Raw genomic sequence first — 20106 nt, 5'->3', positions numbered from 1 at the left:
ATTTGTAAATATTTGTTACCTGACTAGGTTCCAGGATTCAGCTTCCACTCACCTCTTTCTTGCCACTGGTTGTCTCTGGGGGGGTGGTTTCTGAAAGAGACAACAAAGGATGTTACTGTCGGAATTGAAAGTTAAAGGGTGGAGAGGTTGGCAGGTAAGGTGGGTAACTTTGCATCTAGAAGGTCTGAACTCATACACTTTATGTTTCCTGACAAGGTCATTTGCTCTTTTGGGGGATCAGAGTCCAAATTCCCTGTTGTGGCATAGAGCAGTGCTTTTCAACTTATTTTGCCTCCAGGGGACCTTGGCAATGGCTGGAGACATTTTTGGTGGTCACTCATGACTTGGGGTGGGGGATGCTACAGACATCTAGTGGGTGGAGGCCTGGGATGCTGCTCAACACCCTACAGTGCACAGAATGGCTTCTGACCACAAAGAATTATGGGGCCCAAATGTCAATACTGCTGTGGTAGAGATACCTTAGCATAGAGGAAGTGGAAAATTGCAAGCTCCAAATTCTTTCATTCAGACCTGGCTGAACATTATAACTGAAATGGCTGAGGAAACAGAAAATTAGGTGCTTCAGGTTTTAAAATTCAGCCTGGCTGGGAATTATAACTGAGACTAGAATGTCAGTTTATGATTTTCAGCTGTTAATGGGACCTTGGTATATTGCTTCTTGTATTGTACGTTGTGAGGATAATCATCTCTATTTTAGAAAGAAGAGAAAAGTCTAGCAAATGTTTACATACCTGTTACCATCATACTGAGGTTAAATCTATACTTATTCTGTGTCTTGGTTTTCAGCTGAGTCTATTTGCTAAAAAGAGCAAAGAGTTTTCCTGTACATTGAAGGTTTTGTCTTAAGAGTTCAAGAACTTTTACTTACAGCCTGAGTCTGAAAATGTTTGTTATTGGAAACCACGTTCATTGTAGAAAAACATGCTTTTGGCTGAAAGCTGTATACATTTTTTGTGAGGGCTTTCTTGGACCTACCAACCTTGGTGATAACTAACCCTGGATGGACTCAATCCATATAAAAGAGCTCTTAAAATTAGAAAATGTCTTAAAATTAGGAAAATAACTAAGGCAGTTCTCTTTCTTGTAAGATAAGGTGAGTTTAACAGATTAACATCATAACCCAGGCAAAATCTCAGCCTGTTTATACATTGTCAACAGAGGTGCCTGCTGCCTAGTAAAACGCTAATTCACTTTGGCTTCAATCATATTCTTTCACTCATTTACTCATTAATTCATGTAACAACTATTTATTGATTGTCTGAATTAGTGGTGGACTTATGGCACAGCAACCCCTTCCTACGCACCCCATGCTCATTTCTGTCACATTCCCCACCTGGACCTCAGTCTCACACTTGGAGCGCGTGCAGCTCCAAGACCCTGGTGTGGGCTCCAGCTTGAGACTTGGGGAAATAGCGTAACCTGGGCCTGAATCTCGCAGGAGCACCTCCCATTGGTGGACAACATACTTTTGATATTAAAGAGAAACCTGAACTTTCCCAGACCTTTCTAACAGGAGCAGGGGTGTTAACGTAGTTTGGTTTTCCTGAGAATCAGATGAAAAGCTAGCAATATTAGCAAATACTTATAGGTACTGCACTAAATGCTTTAAACGGTACTATCTCATTTAATCCCTGCAATAGCCCTCTGAGGGCTGTATATCTTCCAAATTTCCAGCTCTCATCAGATGGACCCAGCTTTTGGATCCTGCTAATACCACTTCCTCTTCTGTCCCCCTAGGTACAGGATGGCTACAGATTTCTGCTCTTGCTAATCCCTGGGTTGCTTCACTGTCCTTTTGACTTCTCAGCTCTTCCTTCACCAGCACCAATTCTCTATATGAAATTACTTATGTTTAAAAGACCTAGTGTGTTTCTGTTTTCCAGGCTTGATCTTGACTGATAAAGAGGAATAACTGATTATTACTATTATTATTATTATTGCACCAAAAAAACATGTGTTGTCCCTTTTATGGCTTCCCTGAGACCCATGTTGCAGTGTAGCAAGTGGCTGAGTGTGGACTCTCAATATAGGCTGACCTAAGCCTATCATCTTAAAAATCATCTTATTAGTTGGCAGACCTTGAACAAGTTACTTAACTTTTGGGTGCTTCAGTTTCTTTCTTTCTTTTTTTTTTTTTTTTTGCGGTACGTGGGCCTCTCACTGTTGTGGCCTCTCCCGTTGCAGAGCACAGGCTCCGGACGCGCAGGCTCAGCAGTCATGGCTCACGGGCCCAGCCGCTCCGCGGCATATGGGATCTTCCCAGACTGGGGCATGAACCTGTGTCCCCTGCATCGGCAGGCGGACTCTCAACCACTGTGCCACCAGGGAAGCCCGCTTCAGTTTCTTTATCTGTAATAACAGTGCTTACTTCATGTAATAAATGAAATAATGAATGTAAAGCACTTGGTGTTGTACCTGGCACATAGTACAAATGAAATAAATATTATCTATCAGTATTATTGTTTCTCCACAAATCAGTTTCCTAGAATTTAGCTTTAAAGACCCTCTCTCTTATGATTTCAACTGTAGTCAATACCTCATGGATAGTCTGCCAAGTCCCATGTTTCTTATGTATAGATCTTCTCCATCTATATGATTTCTATGACAGTGATCATGCTTATCCAAGGTCACAGATCTGAGGGTAGGCATATGACTCAGATTGGGCCAATTTGTACATTTCCAAGTAATATGCAATTATGTCCAAGAGAGAATCAATTGACCCTTCTTTGGGTGGTTGGATCAATAAAAATGGTAAGATTTGGAGCTGTTGGTGGCCAGATTTCCTGTCTTGTGGACAAGGAGTCAGAAAAGGCAGTTTGCAATGAAAGAGAGGAAAGGAGCAAACCCAGAGTATGAGAGACTGGGGTGCCCTGACAGTGTTTGGTCCCCAGCTTCAGTTCATTCCATAATCCCAGCTGTATTATTGCCGTTGAGTTCCAAGACGTTTCCACGCATCTTTATCATAAACCCATCTTTTCTGCTTAAGTTAGCCTGAGTGGGTTTCTTTACTTTGCAATTCAAAGAATCTTCTCTCAGCCACAACCCTGTCACCTCCATCTCCAACTTGCCTTCTTCTTTTTTTTGTTTTTGCCGCACTGCACTGCTTGTGGGACTTAGTTCCCCGACCAGGGATTGAACCCGGGGACATGGTAGTGAAAGGGCCCAGTCCTAACCAGTGGACCACCAGGGAACTCCCTCACTTGGCTTCTTAACCCCATTATTTCTCTAAACTTCCTTCTTTCCTTTTCCCCTCCTCTTTCCATCACCCATTTCCCTCCAGAAAATAGACATGTCCTGGCCCCACCACAAGTATATATTTTCTGGTGTTAGACTCAATTAAAAATTAGAAAGGAGACAAGAAGACAAGAATTTTCTTACTCTGACAAGTGTTCTCATTGGAATTACTGAATTGTGCTTTCCCAGAGGGGGCTTTATATCCAGCCTTACAGTGACAGTAGAAACTTCCTTCGGTATTCTGACATTCAGCATTCACACCACAATATATACTAATGGGTGGTGTACATTCATCAATATCTGGAACACAAAGGAGAAATTTGGTTATTCATTTGACAAAGATTTATTGAACATCTAAATATGTGCCAGAAGCTATATCCTTTCCATCAGGGTCTATCCTGGCTTTCCAAAACAACTCAGTTAAGGTAATGGTTGTCTTTGTTCTGTCCTTTCTTCGTTGATTTTGGTTGGGTTCTCCAAGAAGCAGACATTGAGACAAGGATTCAAGTTCAAGTACTTTATTTGGGAGATGGTCCCAGAAAACACTGGAATGGAAATGGTGAAATGAAACAGGGAAGGGAAGGCAGAAAATAAAGGGGGTATTATCCAGGAAATTTCTACTGTGGGCGACTGAGGCTCAATTCCTCTGGGAGCCTCTGAGAGGCAGTGTAGAGCATGCACTTCAGGTAAGCCTACCTGAGGGGTGAGGGAGCTGGGGTATTTATCCACAAAATCTTATTTATTGGTGGAGGAATGTTCCCAGGAAATGTAAACCCTCCAGTACTTCTATTTGTCCTGAGTGTGGACTGAGTGGTCTTCAGTAGCCAGAGAAAGCCTCAGACTTGGTGTACAAAGGAATGAAAAATGCCAAGGGCATATAGATGGGACACTGACCATGTTTGTATCTCCCCCCTACCCCCAGTTCATATGTTGAAGCCCTAACTCCTAGTGTGGCTGTTTTTGGCGATGGGGCCTCTTAGGAGGTAATTGACGTTAAATGAGATCATAAGAAAGGGGCCCTGATCTGATAGGATTAGCATCCTCATAAGAAGAGACACAGGAGTGCTACTCCAAACCATTGTTTCTGCCCTTATGCCCAGTTAGGAAAGACCATGTGAAGATACAGCAAGAAGGCAGGTCTCACTAGAAACAGAATCTGCCAGAACTTTGATAATGGACTTCTTCCAGCCTCCAAAACTGTTATAAAGTAAATTTCTGTGGTTTAAGCCACCAGCCTGTGGTATTTTGTTATAGGAACCTGAGCAGATTAATACATCTGCTAAACTAACTAATTGAGTTAGAATATTTTTGTTAAATCAATATGTCTCCAGTCCTCAGGGTCACTGTAGCCCCTTTACAATGATGTCAAGTGGGAAGTAAAAATGTGGGATTTCCCTGTCTGTTACAGGAAACAGGGAATTTAGGATTTTCAGAGTGTGACATAGTGTGGCTGATGCTGTTGCTTACTCAATAGCTATTCCTTGTTTGGGAGGCCAAGCATGGCAATCTTGTTCCAGTTTCTCAGGTGCTCTCTTTCTCAGCCTCCCTTTTAGATAGAGTTGTCCTGTGACACACACTTAACCAATGAAAAGTAAGGATGGTCTCCTGAGAAAAACTTTACAAAATGTGAGATAGAAAGTAGTTATAATTCACTACAAAGGAGTGAGACTCAATCTGGTACTGGAATTCCCAACTGCAAACCTGTAAACTTGAAGACGGTTTCTGTGATTACTGGGATATGTATCGATGGATTACTGGGGTAAGAGGATGGAGTTAAAAAATTCTCTACACAGCCAAGATAGAATCTACTGGTTAGAGTAAAAGAAAGGTGAGGTTATACAATAATTGAGAGGGATATTACCCATGTACCCAATGTGAAGAAAACATGCAAAGAAATGCTCCAAGCAAACAACAAGTTAACAAGTATTAAATTAGCAATTACAGAAACTTCAACTTGGAGGAAGATGAAGGGAAGAGGAAACAGGGTTTCACAATGAACATTGAAATAAAATTAACATTCATGGGGGGGGATTGGAGGGAAGAGGAGGAAAGGAGAGGAGTAAAATGAGAGTATTGTAAGGATGTCATCTCTTTACTGGGGGAGGGGAAGTAAGGGTAAAATTAAGCATCTTGGTAGGGAAAACAATGCAACCTGGTGGGAAAAATAATTGATGAGTGTTTCAAATATTAGGAGAGAAATATGTGTTTGATTATGAAATTAAGAAAAGAGAAAGTAACCATTAATAGGATGAAAAGTATAGTAGAAATTCTAAATAAATAAAGGGAAAAATGGAACTAATAGCAACTTGATAAAACAAACACAAATAAGAAAAAGGCTAGTGGGAAGCAGCTGCACAGGGAGATCAACTCGGTGCTTTGTGACCACCTAGAGGGGTGGGATAGGGAGGGTGGGAGGGAGGGAGATGCAAGAGGGAAGAGATATGGGAATGTATGTATATGTGTAGCTGATTCACTGTGTTATAAAGCAGAAACTAACACATAGTTGTAAAGCAATTATACTCCAATAAAGACGTTAAAAAAATCCTATGCAAAAAAAAGAAAAAGGCAAATGAGGAAATCATAATAATATAAAATTAACAATAAATGTAAAGTAAGACCGTGGGAGTAACTGTGTCAGTCATTACACTAAATATAAATGGACTAATATACATTAAATATAAATGGAAATCTTCTATTAAAATAGAGACTAGGAAAAAAGAGAAAAAAATAGAGACTAGAATATTGAGTGTGACAGTTTCAAAACTGTCAAATTATTTGACACTCTTTCCATTGAGATGTGGGCACATTGTCTTACCCCTTTGTGTCCAAGTGTGCTCAGGACTGCTTTAGTCAAAAGACTATTGCAGGGTTTCCCTGGTGGTGCAGTGGTTGGGAGTCCACCTGCCGATGCAGGGGACACGGGTTCGTGCCCCAGTCTGGGAGGATCCCACATGCCGCGGAGCGGCTAGGTCCGTGAGACATGGCCGCGGGGCCTGCGCGCCCTGAGCCTGTGCTCCGCAACGGGAGAGGTCGCAACGGTGAGAGACCCGCGTACCGCAAAAAAAAAAAAAGAAGAAGACTATTGCAGAAGTGTTACAATGGGACTTTGAGACAAGGTCATAAAAAACGCGCAATTCTGCCTGAGTCTCTTGGAAGCCTCACTCTCTGGAAACTCCATGCTGAGACATTACCTCTCAGAATTCAACCATCAACTGTGAGAAGTTGAAGCTACATGGAGAGATCTAGCATAGGGGCTCCAGCTGACAATACTAGATGATTCCAGTCTTTGCGTTATCCCATCCCAGGCACAGACATGTGAGGAGAGGTGCTTTCAGATAATTCTAACCCTCAACTGTTTGAGTCACCACCAGCCATTTGAGCCTTTTATCTGAGGCCTAAGATATCAAGGGGCAGAGAAGAGCCATCACTGTTTTGCTTGTCTGAATTCCTGACCCATATGAGCATAATAAAATGGTTGTTTTATGCCAATAAGTTTGGGTTTTATTATGCAGCAGTAGGTAAGTGGAACAATGGGCTAAAAAATGACACCCAACTATATACTGTTTTCAGGAGATTGATAATATTGGAAATAAAGAGGTGCACAAAGAGATACTAGGAGAATTCAAACAGAAATAAAACAATGTATAATATTAATATCAGACCCAGTGGAATTTAAGGTTCAAAGTTCTAAACAAGGTAAAGAGGGAAACTATGTATTGATACTTAACACATTTTATGAAGAAAATTATATTCCATTCACAAATATGTATGCACCAAACAACACAGATAAATACAGAAAGCACAAACAAGTAGAAATGTAAGAAGCAATCAAAATACAATTATACTCGGATATTCAATTCACTTCTCTCGGAACTAGTAGATAAAAAATAAATAAGAGTAGAGAAGAACTGGATATCACAATCAATAAGCACATACAAACAGAGGAAAGATCTAGTGGATAAGAAGTAAAGATATGGGGAAATTAATGAGTAAATAAAATTAATAAATACACATATACAGAAAGTCAGAGAGACAGACAAAGGCACTCATGTGCGCGCACACACACACACACACACACACACACACACACACACAGAAATAGAGACTGAAATAGAAGATAGAAGCCTATGCAGAGAGAAAGAATTTTATATTCCTTGAAAATAAAATATATACTTTCTTTCATAAAATCAATCATATGCTTCCACAAAGATATCTCTAATAAAAACTTATAAAGTAGAGATTTTCAGCCATTAGTTTAAAAATTCTAATAAATTTTTTAAAAGTAGAAATGATTCTTTGATTATCTAATAAAATTAGGAATATATAATGCAAAAATGTACAAAAAATCTTAACTTTTGGAAATGAGGAAGCACCCTCCCACATAATTCTTGGAGTAGCAAAACATCAGAAGGAAATTACAAACCATCCACAGATCAATAAGAAGAATACTTCATCCTGTAGAATATATCTAAACCTATACTCAGAGGAAAATTTATAATCTTATATGTCTTTATTTTTAAGAAAGAAAGGTGAAAAAATAAAGCATCTAAGTATTCATTTTAAGAACCCAGAAAAAAGAAATTAAGAAGAGATTAAAGCTGAAATCAATAAAATAGAAAACAAAAAACATAGTAGAAAGGATAAAAAATTCAAAAGACCAATAAGACAGATAAACCCACACAAGTTTGATGAAAAAAAACCTGACGGAAAATAGCAAGAAGGGGAACATACCACAGTTTCAAGGAGGTGATTAAAATAACCATAAGAGAATGCTGTATGTAACTTTATGGTCACAAATTTAAAAATTAGGGAAAATAAATGATTTCTTATAAATAATAAATATTATTGCAAGAAGAAATAGAAAATTAGAATAAGCCCATTGAATCAGTAGGAACTGGAAAGATAATTCATGGTCTACCATTAGAAAAAGCACAAGGGGAGCATTTCAAGTGAGGAACAAGCCATGATGCTATATTTGCAAAGAAGGAGATGTCTGGGATCTGGCCGTGTGATTTTTATAGCCTTCATTCATGTGAGGTTTAAAAAGAGTTGGTAAGTAAGAGAGGAAGGATTTATTTGGAGAGAGCTGATGCTGTCCTGTGAGCCCCTCTACTTCCACCCAAGAGGAGAAGTGTGTGTGGGTGCTTTTCTCTTCAGCTTAATCCAAGAGAGGGATTTTAAGGAATTCATTCAGCTAATTACACTGTCTTTGCATTTTATGGGGACCCAGTTGATTGGTGCCTGTTTCCTCCTGAAAAATCTAAATAGTGAGCCACTTGGGCAGAAAAGAGATCTGCTGCACCTGCTCATCTCAAGTTTCTTGGGCAAAGGGTGAGTGAATATCTCCCAAGAGCTAGATGTGGGTCATGTGTGAGAAGTTTTGGGTGTGGGGTTGCTTAGTTTCTTTCAGAGAGGGCCACATGGAGTGGCAAATGGACTTTATCAGGGAGAAGCTAAAGAAGACACAGGATTCCTCCAGGATGAGTAAGGTGTAGGGATGAATTTGCTGTTATCAGGGGAATTTCAGGGGAGTGATTGGGGAATTGTCCTCAAATAACCCACAAAAGCTGTCACGACTGAAAGTGCTATATCTCAGGAACATAGAGACTAAATAGCAACAATAGTATTGTCAAGGAAAAACTTCCCTGCTCCCCTTTCCTCATCTCCCTGCCAGGTTACAACTCTTGCAAGATTGGGTGAAGGAAAGTAGAATGTTGGGTGGGGAAAGAGGAAAGAAACCAATTATACACCTTACTCCCAACTGTAGGCTTCCAACCAGGAGGGATGTTGAAAAGTAGGAAAGGGGAAAAACCTAATATTTACTCAACTCTAGAGTGTTCATTCTTCCATAGGATTGGACATTTAAATTATTGAGTTGAGGCAGCATCTTGCATCTTAGGTGACCACAGACTTTATATTAAAAAAAGTTTCTGCCCAAGCTTTTATTCTTTCTTTGCCATGACTTCAGTACATAATCTATCTCCTTAAAAAATTGTACAAAAAATTACACAATGCTTTATGATTCATGAAGTATAGTTACATTTATTATTACCTTATTCAAACCCCTTACTGCTATCATGAGGTCAGCATTATTATCCTTACATTATGGAGGAGAGAATTGAGACCTAACTAAGTTCTGGAAGAGCCCACTTTTCTGACTTCATGGAAGAATTTCTTTCTTGGTGAAGGTTGAGTTGGCAGAGGTTTCAGTATTGCATATTATTGTTACCCCCTCAAAGCCCTTATCCTGCCTTCTTTCCATATCTACCTCTAGGTGATTTGAAAATTATCCCTTTACCTTTACATGTCTCCAAGGGGAATGTGAAGTATTTCTGCCTGGATTCAGAAATGTATCCATGGTTGCAGGTACAGTGAGTGGCACTGACACAGGAAGAATGTGGGGGACACGGACGACAGGTCCCTGCAAGGAGAAGAGAGGCAGGTCAGATGTCACCAGAGTCAAAATCTCTCCTGTTATCATTTGGTTTTGCCTCTGAGCAAAGGCCTCTCAAGGCTGAGGAAGCTGCACCTTTTTCCTTTTGTGAGACGTCAGTACATTAAAAAGTTAAAAGATACCAAACCCAAGCTACAGAAAAAAGTGTGATTCTTATGCATGATAAAGGACTGAGGTTGGCATTAAACAAGTTAATTTTAACACAAATATTTCAATGCAATATAACTGTGTTATTCTCAAGATCATTGCAGAATATATAAAAGGGGAATGACTTGGTTAAGACCTGGGACACTGCGTTTGATTCTGGCTCCACCACTTACTACCCGTGTGTCTTTGCACAAGTGTCCTACCCTCTCTGTGCCTCAACTTCCTCATCTGTAAAATGGGTTAATGTGAGGAGTAAGTGAATTAATACAGATAAAGTTCTTCAGGCAGTGCCTGGAACATATTAAATGTCAGCTATGATTACAAAAATTTGAATTCGTAGGGTACCACAAAAGGTATATGGTGATAAGGGTACATGTTATCTTTGTAACACTATGTGTAACTTCATTTAGATGGAGATCACTAAGGATCTTAATTTGAGGCCCCTTGAAAATGAATGGAAATAACAGGGGCTGAGGAAATATCTCAAGCTTAAGTCTAGTGGAGAATTCTGGGAGCTGTCCAGGGTTCACACAGAGTGGAGGCAGGGAACATGATGGGGGGAAAATGTGCAGAGCCTGGCAACTCAGAATGCATCCCTAGCTTTTAGCTAGAAATGTAGAATATCAGGCTCCACCCTAGGCTTGTTGATTCAGAATCTAGTGAGATCGCCAAGGGATTAAAGTTAACCTGGAATGAACTTGCTCATTTTTTGTTGACTTGCTTGTGATCGGAATGAAATGATTTTCATCATGCTCTGTCTCTCCTCACCAGAATGTTTACTTCATGAGAATTGGTGTGTTTTATTCACTGTTCTACCTCTACCTTGGTCATGCTGTGGTTACTAAAAACAAATAAATAGACAAATAACAGTAAAATAAAAAAAAGATAACTTAAAATATACCCAAATTTGATGAAATGATGACTTAAAAAGAATTATAGGAGGAAACCTGCCCCATTTCTGTTCCCAGAAGTAGCCCCCTTCCTCTGTCTTGTTGGAGGATGTGAGTGGGCCCAGGTGCCTTATTGGTCTACACCCTCCCTGATCTCTGGCTATGGAAAAGTCAGGCTTTAAGTACTCACCTTTGGTTTTCTGAGCCACGACTCCTGACAAGCTTAGCAGAAAGCAGAGTCCTGGAACAGGGAAGCAGAAGGGAGACATGAAACGATTGAGGAAAGATTCTAGGATATTCTCCAAGGGCTGGGTATCAGTTATCTATTGCTGAATAACAACTATCACAAAATGCAGACATTCATTTTATTATCTCTTGTGGTTTCTATGATTTGGGAATCTGGGAAAGGCTCAGCTGAATAGTTCTGGCTTGGAGCTTCCTATACAGTTGCTGTTAGACAGTGATGGGGCTGGAGCATCTGGGAACCGGCTGGACATGGCTTCATGTAGTCTCAGGGCCTAGGGTAGTTTGGGCTTCCTCCCATCATGTCAGCCTTGGTCAGGCAGCTTCAGAGCTCTAAGCATGAGGGTTCTGGCCAACCAGTCTACATCTCCTCTCAAGATCCAGTCCAGGAAGTCATGCAGCTCCATTCCACCATATTCTCTTGGTTACAAGAAAGTCACATGTCCACCCAGATTCAAGTGGACCAGAACCAGAGTCTTTCTCTTGATGGAGGATAGGCAAAATTCCAGAAATATGTCTTGGAAGCGAAGTATTGTTTCTGCCTTTTTGAAAGATGAAGGCTGCCTCTATGTGAAGGCTACTTCTACTGTGGCTGCTAAAGTGCTATTTTCTTCTTCCCCAAACCTTCCCAACATCTGGTGGTATCATCAGCCATGTTCTTGCTTCTGCAAAGACCCGAAGGTGCTGGATAGATGGGTGGCTTTTCTCTTCCTTTCTTAATAAATCTTACACCACTCTGATTGTTAGTTCTCTCCTTACCTTCTTTTCATTCTCTTATAACATAGTAATGTCTAGAATAATTTGCCACTTGCAAGTACAATATACAAAATATTTAACAACTGGTATGTTTCAGGAACCAACCAATCAGAATGGACATTGGAGACCCTCTCTGAGGCAGCAGGTGTTAATCTTTCAGCTGCTGAATTGTGAGGCAGTCGATGGGGTCCCAGGAAAGGGTCTGGGCTGGCAGGAGTGTCCTGGGAGCTGATTCTGGGAAACAATTATTTACACATGGTGTGGAAACATTTCAATATGAACAACCAATGTGGCTCTTCTAGTGTGCACAGGTCCAGTGACTAGTAACCTTATTTGCAACATTGGTTACCTCCTAAGAAAGTGGGTCCTGCAGATGAATGGATAAAAAATGCGGTATATATATATATATATATATATATATATATATATATATATATATATACACACACACAATGGAATGTTATTCAACCTTAAAAAATAAGGCAGTCTTGCCATTTACAGCAACATAGATGAATCTAGAGGACATTACTCTAAGTGAAATGAAACCAGACACAGAAGGACAAATACTGTATGATTTCTCTTATATGAAAAGGAGTCAAACTCACAGAAGAGAATAGAATGGCAGTTACCAGGGCATTCTTTTTCAATGGGTATACAGTTTTTGCTATATAAGATGAATACGTTCTAGAGGTCTGCTGTAAAACATAGCAAATACGTTTAACAACTTGGTGTTGTATACTTCAAAATATGCTAAAAGGATAGATCTCATGTTAGTCATTTTACAAAAGAAGAAAAAGAAAAACATTTCCACAAATAATGAACATTTTGGAAGTGATAGATATACTTAATATCTTGATTGTGGGGATGATATCATGGGTGTATGGTGTATCCTTATGTCCAAACTCATCAAGATGTATGCATTAAATGTGTGCAATTTTTTTGTATGTCAATTATACCTCAATAAAGCCAAAATAAAAAAAGAAAGTGGGTCCTGGTCATGGAAGGTGTCTGTTTACCAAGTTGGATGACAGGTTGGGTGAGGGTGGACTAGTTTGGTGGAGCTGGTAAACTTTGATTCCTGTTGGTAAAGGACTGGGATTGGAGGACTCGAGGCTGAGAGTCTGGTGAAATGCGTGGGGGGGATGTCTTGGCTACCTTGGGGAGGTTCAGAAGATGTGGTTGGCTGGTGTCTGTGGAGCAAGACTTGGAGGAGATGGGAATTTTGGGGTTAAAATGCGGCATGCCCTGTGATGAAAACACCCCTCCATCCTGCCTATGAGCACATCAGTGAAATTTCTCTTGAAGAGAGAGACTCATGTCTTGGGGAGAGGATATCCTGGGTGGGGGAGATTGGGCAAAGTTCTAAGGGCAGCCTCCACAATATCCAAGAGGAATTGAGCTCTTACCACATGCCAGGCATTGTTCTAAACATTTTAGGTACATGAACATACTTCAGCTTTCTAACGACTTTAGAAGGTGAATACTAGAAAAATTAATTTTTAGCAAATATCTACTGGCAGATTTTGGTTTTTGGAAGTAATTTTGAGAGCATCTAGTTGCTAAGGAGTTTGGAGATTTCGTTTGCATGCACCGTTTTAAACAATGCTTTGCAAAAGATTCTGAAATAAAAAACAGTATATTGAAAAATTATACTCATGATAGTAATTAAGTTACTGTCCCCTGAAATAATGTTTAATAATAAACATATGAACATTCAAAATCCTTATGAAAGAATTATGAACTGGAGGGATAATTTGGGAAGAAAAACTCTAGGGAACAGCATTAAATATTTAATCTTTCCTGCTCTTCAGGTTATACTTCTGACTTTTCCTTTTAATTGCAATTTTTTAAAACAGAGAATTGCAAAATATAGAAATGACCCAGTTTGGAGACATATACAAATGTTTTCTTCTCTCAACCAGAAATTTAGACATAAGGAATAATAACTGGTTTATAAAGAATAAAAATACTTTCCAATATAACTAAAATTGCATCACTGAGACTCTTTTAAAAGCTTAAAAGTCATTCAGCCATCATCCTATAATATTCTTTGTACTGTCTCTAGTGTTATTTTTAGCAGGGAAAAGTTTATGTTTGGCATTTATTAACTTCAACTTCAAAATTATTTTTTTCTGAGCCACCAAATTATGGCTTCTGTTTGTTTTAATGATATTTTAGTTGAATTTATATTATAAACTAGGAGAGTTTGGGGGAGAATGGATACATGTTTATGAATGGCTGAGTCGCTTTGCTGTGCACCTGAAACTATCACAACATTGTTAATCGACTATACTCCAATATAAGACAAAAAGTTTAAATGGTAAACAAAACAAAGAAAAACAAAACCAGAAAGCTGACTATGAGTGCTATTTCCATAGTAAGTCTATAGTTGGAAATATTGAAATTACACAATGATTTACACATTCTAATCTAAATTATTTTATATTATAAACTAGAAAAACCTGATATATAGCTTTTTAAAAAAATGAGTGATCTTAGTGTGAAGGGGTTACTAAATCAGATCATTAAAATATTCATGAGAAAGAGAACACAAATGACATAAGTTCTTAAGTTTTTAATTCCCATAAAATATCTCAAATATATAGAAAGAGTGACTGCTGTCAGCCAAACACTGCCTTGGACAGAAATGTGAGAACTTTTAAAAATGACTCACACTCAATCAAACAATAAAAGCAATAATATCTGCAGAAAACTATTTGTAAGTATATGTAAAATAATATGATGCATGTTTTGTCCTTTATTTTAAAATAAAAACACATGGAATAAAAAAAAAGAAGGTGCTCTAATTTCATTCTTTTACATGTAGCTGTCCAGTTTTCCTAGCACCACTTATTGAAGAGGCTGTCTTTTCTCCATTGTATATTCTTGCCTCCTTTATCAAAGATAAGATGACCATATGTGCGTGGGTTTATCTCTGGGCTTTCTCTCCTGTTCCATTGATCTATATTTCTGTTTTTGTGCCTGTACCATACTCTCTTGATTACTGTGGCTTTGTAGTATAGTCTGAAGTCAGGGAGCCTGATTCCTCCAGCTCTGTTTTTCTTTCTCAAGATTGCTTTGGCTATTCAGGGTCTTTTTGTGTTTCCATACAAATTGTGAAATTTTTTGTTCTAGTTCTGTGAAAAATGCCAGTGGTAGTTTGATAGGGATTGCACTGAGTCTGTAGATTGCTTTGGGTAGTAGAGTTATTTTCACAACGTTGATTCTTCCAATCCAAGAACATGGTATATCTCTCCATCTCTTTGTATCATCTTTAATTCCTTTCATCAGTGTCTTATAATTTTCTGCATACAGGTCTTTTGTCTCCTTCAGGAGGTTTATTCCTAGGTACTTTATTCTTTTTGTTGCAATGGTAAATGGGAGTGTTTACTTAATATCACTTTCAGTTTTTTCATCATTACTCCTTAACACCATACACAAAAATAAACTCAAATTGGATTAAAGACCTAAATGGAAGGCCAGACACTATCAAACTCTTAGAGAAAAGCATAGGCAGAACACTCTATGACATAAATCACAGCAAGATTCTTTTTGACCCACCTCCTAGAGAAATGGAAATAAAAACAAAAATAAATAAATGGGGGCTTCCCTGGTGGCACAGTGGTTGAGAGTCCGCCTGCTGATTCAGGGGACGCGGGTTCATGCCCCAAGTCGGGAGGATCCCACACGCCGCGGAGCGGCTGGGCCCGTGAGCTATGGCCGCTGAGCCTGCGCGTCCGGAGCCTGTGCTCCGCAACGGGAGAGGTCACAACAGTGAGAAGCCCGCGTACCGAAAACAACAACAACAACAACAAAAAAACCAAAACTGAATTTAGTGGCTTAAAATAACAGACATATATTCCCTTACAATTGCGTAGAAAATTCAATTCTGTCAAAAATCACTCTCATTGGGCTAAAATCAAGGTGTTAGTAGGGCTGATTTGGAAGCTCTAGGGGAGAATCCATCTCCTTGCTTTTTGCAGCTTTTAGAGGCTGCCCATCTTCCTTGGCTCACGGCCCCTTGGTCCATCTTCAAAGCCAGTGGCATAGCAACGTCTCTCCTTTCTGGTCTCTTGCCTCTCTCTGATGAGGACCCTTGTGATTATATTGGACCCACCAGTATAATCCAGGATAATCTGCTCATCCCAAGATCTTTAGCACATCTGCAAAGTCCCTTTGACCATGTGATGGGGCTCAGGACATGCCACCCCAAAATATTCCACTTTGGCATATTCATTATTTTGAGCTGGAGGCAATTGAGAGGCAGAAGATGCAGGACGACCTTTATGATCTACCCTTTTCTACCTAAAAACTGGCCATAATTTCCCACAAGAAAGGTGCCCTCCCTGTACCAGGATGAGAAGAGCATCTTTACTCCCAGAGACTGTGAATGGACCTTGAAACAGATCTGTACAAACTTACTAAAATAACCCTATCTTCCAATACTTTCCCCTCCTCTGTATCTCCTAGTCACTTCCTCACAATTTATTGCATCTAGCCCCAATCCCTTTGTCTGTCTTGTTTCCTCACACATTTATCATTTCTTTATCTAAAAGGTACAAAACTTTGTGCTCTGGTCACTTCTTTGGGTTTTCATTTTCTTGTGAAGGCTCCCATGTACATGTTCAAATTTAATTAAATGTTTATGCTTCTCTCCTATTAATCTATCTTATGTCAATTTAATTCTTACTCCCAGCTAGAGACCATAAGAGGGTAGAGGAGAATTTTTACCTCCCCTGTATATGTGAGGTAACATATCCACACGTTTCAGGGGATGTTGACATCTTTGGTGGGGGCTGTTACTCCTCCTCCCAGGCTCTTATTCTAAGTTGCCAGGTCTGTCCCGTGATCAATTACTTATGCAACTGCTTTCATGGAGCATTTTGAATATTTCCGGTGGTCCAATGAATATATTCTCAGCTGGGATGTGAACCACTTAATGGCAGGATCCTGGAATATTTCTTAATACATTTAAATTTCCCCTTTCCCTACTTTGTATGATGATTAATTTGCAGCAGCTACACTAACATTACAGCTGCCCCAATGATGACTATAGCTTGCAGAGGCAGCTAGTAAAACATACGGCTGAAAAGTACTTCCTGGTTCCTAAAACTCAGGCAGTCTGGGTACCATCACATTTCCTCAAGGCTAGTCTTCAAGGTGTCCTTCCAGCCCAGCCAGCAATCCTGTGCTCAATAATACGGGCATGAGTCTTAAGTTAGAGCTCTCGAAGAGTCATTGGTATGCCAGAATCCCAGAGTTCTAAGAGGCTTTAGAAATCATCAGCTGACTCTTTTTGTTAATGAGAAAAGAGGTCCCCAGGGGTCAAGTACCTCAGACACCAGTTGTGCAAATTGGAGCAGGTTGCTTAACTACTCTAAGTTTCCATATATGAAACAGGGTGATAGCATTGCCTGCCTCCTGGGGTTGGAGTGATGACATAAATGAGGGAATCGTGTAAAGCACAATGTCTGGCTGAAATCACTCCATAAATGCTAGCTGCCTCTATTATCATTTTATTTGCACTAGAATTCTATTTTTAAATTCTTCACCTGATACTCATTCTACTACACTGTCTGTTCCATCTAGTGATGTGGTCAGAGAGGTCATGGATAACTGAAATTCACAAATAATCCATCTTAGAAGTTTCCAGGACTCTGCCTGCAGTTGCCCCAAAGCAGGAAACATCTTTTTTGAGCTTCTCTCATTAAAAGAGTTTTTTAGCTTTACTGAGGCATAATTGATATATAAAAAATTGCACGCTCTCTCACTTAAATTTGACTCCACAGATATATACTGGATACCTCTTATATGTAAGATGTTGCAGAACGGGCTGCAAAAGTGAGGGGACCTTTGCCTTCAAGTAGCTTATATTATTTTGATAGACTTTATGATCTATTACCTGCCTCTGCAACTAAATAAGTGTGAGGTTTTGAGCACCATTTCTGTGATGCCATTTTACATCTGTAATGTGGAGGTACTGTGCGATAATGAATATAGAACATCTTAGCCTGATACCAGGTGCTCAACATATGTTAGCTTTGGTTGATATTGTAGCTATTGATATTGTTATTTGATCTGGAGCCAGAGAATGGAAGGGATTTCAGAGTTGGAGAGCTACCTGCACAGATGTGGTTGTTGAAACCATGGGATCTTAAGATTCCTCTAGGGAGAGAGAGTAGAAAAAGAGAAGGAAAAAACCCAAAGGCATATTAACAAAGATCTGAAGCCAGGAGGCTTGGATTCAAATCCTGGTTCTGCCATTTACAATCTGTGTGACCTTGGATGAGTAACATAACCTCTGTGTGCTCCAGTTTTCTCATCTATAAGATGGAAATAATATTAGTACCCACCTTATGAGCCCATTATGAGAATTAAATGGATTAATATGCAAGGTGCATAGTGAGTGCTTGAAAATTTTGGTTATTATTATTAGTATTCAGGAAAAGGCAAAAGGAGGAGAAAGAAAGAATAGCAAGAGAGGCAGAGGAAAATCAGGGCAGTGCTAGGTCACAGAAGTTATCAAGGAGGAGAGAATATCAGTTAGAAAACAAGACCTGTGAAGAGGGAGATGAACAGCTCATTGGATTTGACTGTAAGGACAATTTTAGGGATATTTGAGAGCATAGTTTGAAGAGGGTGGTGAGGAAGGAAACCATAACCCAAGGGTGAAAGGAGAGTGTTCAAAGCAGAGCAGAAGAAAGAGGAGAAGGGAAAGACAGCTAATTGTTGAACCAAGTAGCCCCTGATATGGGGTAGGTTAAGGTTACACATACCTGGAAGAAGCGATGACCCTTGCATTCCTGTGTGCAGGTAACACTTGCCAGTCAGCACTCAAAGCTCCCTACTGTGCTCCCTCTCAACCACTTTTCCTATCTCAAGGAAATCTCATGAGACCTGACATGGTCAGCTGACATAGGAAACCACTAACAGAGAAGTGAACTTCTTCCATCTTTCACCATCAGACCCATGGTTCTGCTTTTCATTTTCTTTACCTTTTTTTCACTTGTTTTCAGATGTTTCCTTGGTAGTAGATTTTTCTAGCTATTGTTGATCACCTTTGGGATTACAGAATCAATTGACCCTAGAAAAGGAATGCCCTTTAATTACAGAGCATTGTCTGAGGAGCAGGAAGTGACTGCGGGATCAAAATAAACTTTAAATAACCCTGTGGTTTGGAGGTGGCTAAGCCAGAATTTACAGTATCTCTATCGTTATCTAAAGTTTCTGAAAGTGTCATTTTTTACAAATCTGTGATCCCCCTTCCCCCTCAAAATATGGCACTCACCAGATCTGACTGGAGTCTCAAAGTCTGGTAGAAGGTGATGTATTATTTGGTCATTTGGAGCTATCTAGGCCAATTGCAGGATTTGGGAGTCATTGCCTCTCTCAACAAATATTTATTAAGACAAATCTTATTGAGTGACAAGATCTGTGCTACTTTCTAGGGATATAGCAGTGAACAAAATTAACACAATATTTTCTATATAGAACTACAGAGAAAGGGAACATTGGAGGAAAAGCAGGTTTTGGGGGAGAGATAAAATTAAGTTTGGGGTAAGTTGATTTTGAGGTATTGTGATTTCAATATACATTGTATATGTAATCTAGATCACAAAAAAGAGGTCTTTTCCCTCCCACCCCCAGCCAATAGATGGTAGTTATAGCCATGATAATGGATTAAATCATTTAGAGATAGATTATAGAGTGAGAATAGAGTTCTGAGTAAGTAATTTAAAATCAGGGAGTGGAGGGATTTCCCTGGTGGCACAGTGGTTAAGAATCCACCTGTCAGTGTAGGGGACATGGGTTTGAGCCCTGGTCCGGGAAGATCCCACATGCTGTGGAGCAACTAAGCTCATGCGCCACAACTACTGAGCCTGCGCTCTAGAGCCCGTGAGCCACAACTACTGAGCCCACACACCACAACTACTGAAGCCCATGCATCTAGAGCCCGTGCTCCACAGCAAGAGAAGCCACCACATTAGGAAGCCCGGGCACCACAACGAAGAGTAGCCTCTGCTCACCGCAACTATAGAAAGCCCACGTGCGGCAACGAAGACCCAATGCAGCCAAAAATAATTATTTTTTTAAAAAAAAGCTATTATAATCTCATCTTATCACAGGTAAAAAGCTAGGGATGTTTGGTTTGTACTTGTGTGTTCTACTGAGGAATGTAAGCGTGGTAGAGAGCCAGCAATGGCTTCTGGTTCTCTTTGGGGTTCCTTTAATAAATACTTCATCATATAATAGCTATAATAGCTTTTTATAATATATAATAGCTATATATATAATATATATATTATATATATATTATATATAAAATATAATATAATAGCTATAATAGCTTTTTATAACCAA

General features: G+C 39.6%; 1 protein-coding gene across 1 annotated transcript in view; it reads right to left on the bottom strand.

Moving 5' to 3' along the window:
- The window catches only part of ADGRE3 (adhesion G protein-coupled receptor E3), a 41322-nt gene extending 22732 nt beyond the window's left edge, over positions 1-18590 (bottom strand). The window contains exons 1-3 of the mRNA XM_082836936.1: positions 18522-18590; positions 10937-10987; positions 9554-9676 (exon numbers count right to left, since the gene is read on the bottom strand). Of these exons, the coding sequence (XP_082693062.1) occupies positions 9554-9676; positions 10937-10987; positions 18522-18546 (199 nt within the window). The 5' untranslated portion in view covers positions 18547-18590. The remainder of the gene's footprint in view (positions 1-9553; positions 9677-10936; positions 10988-18521) is intronic.
- Between the last annotated feature and the right edge of the window lie 1516 nt (positions 18591-20106).

Source organism: Leucopleurus acutus (genome assembly GCF_964270905.1).
Source record: "Leucopleurus acutus genome assembly, chromosome: 3".
Taxonomy (NCBI): Eukaryota; Metazoa; Chordata; class Mammalia; order Artiodactyla; family Delphinidae; genus Leucopleurus; species Leucopleurus acutus.
This window is presented reverse-complemented; position numbering and strand designations above follow the sequence as displayed.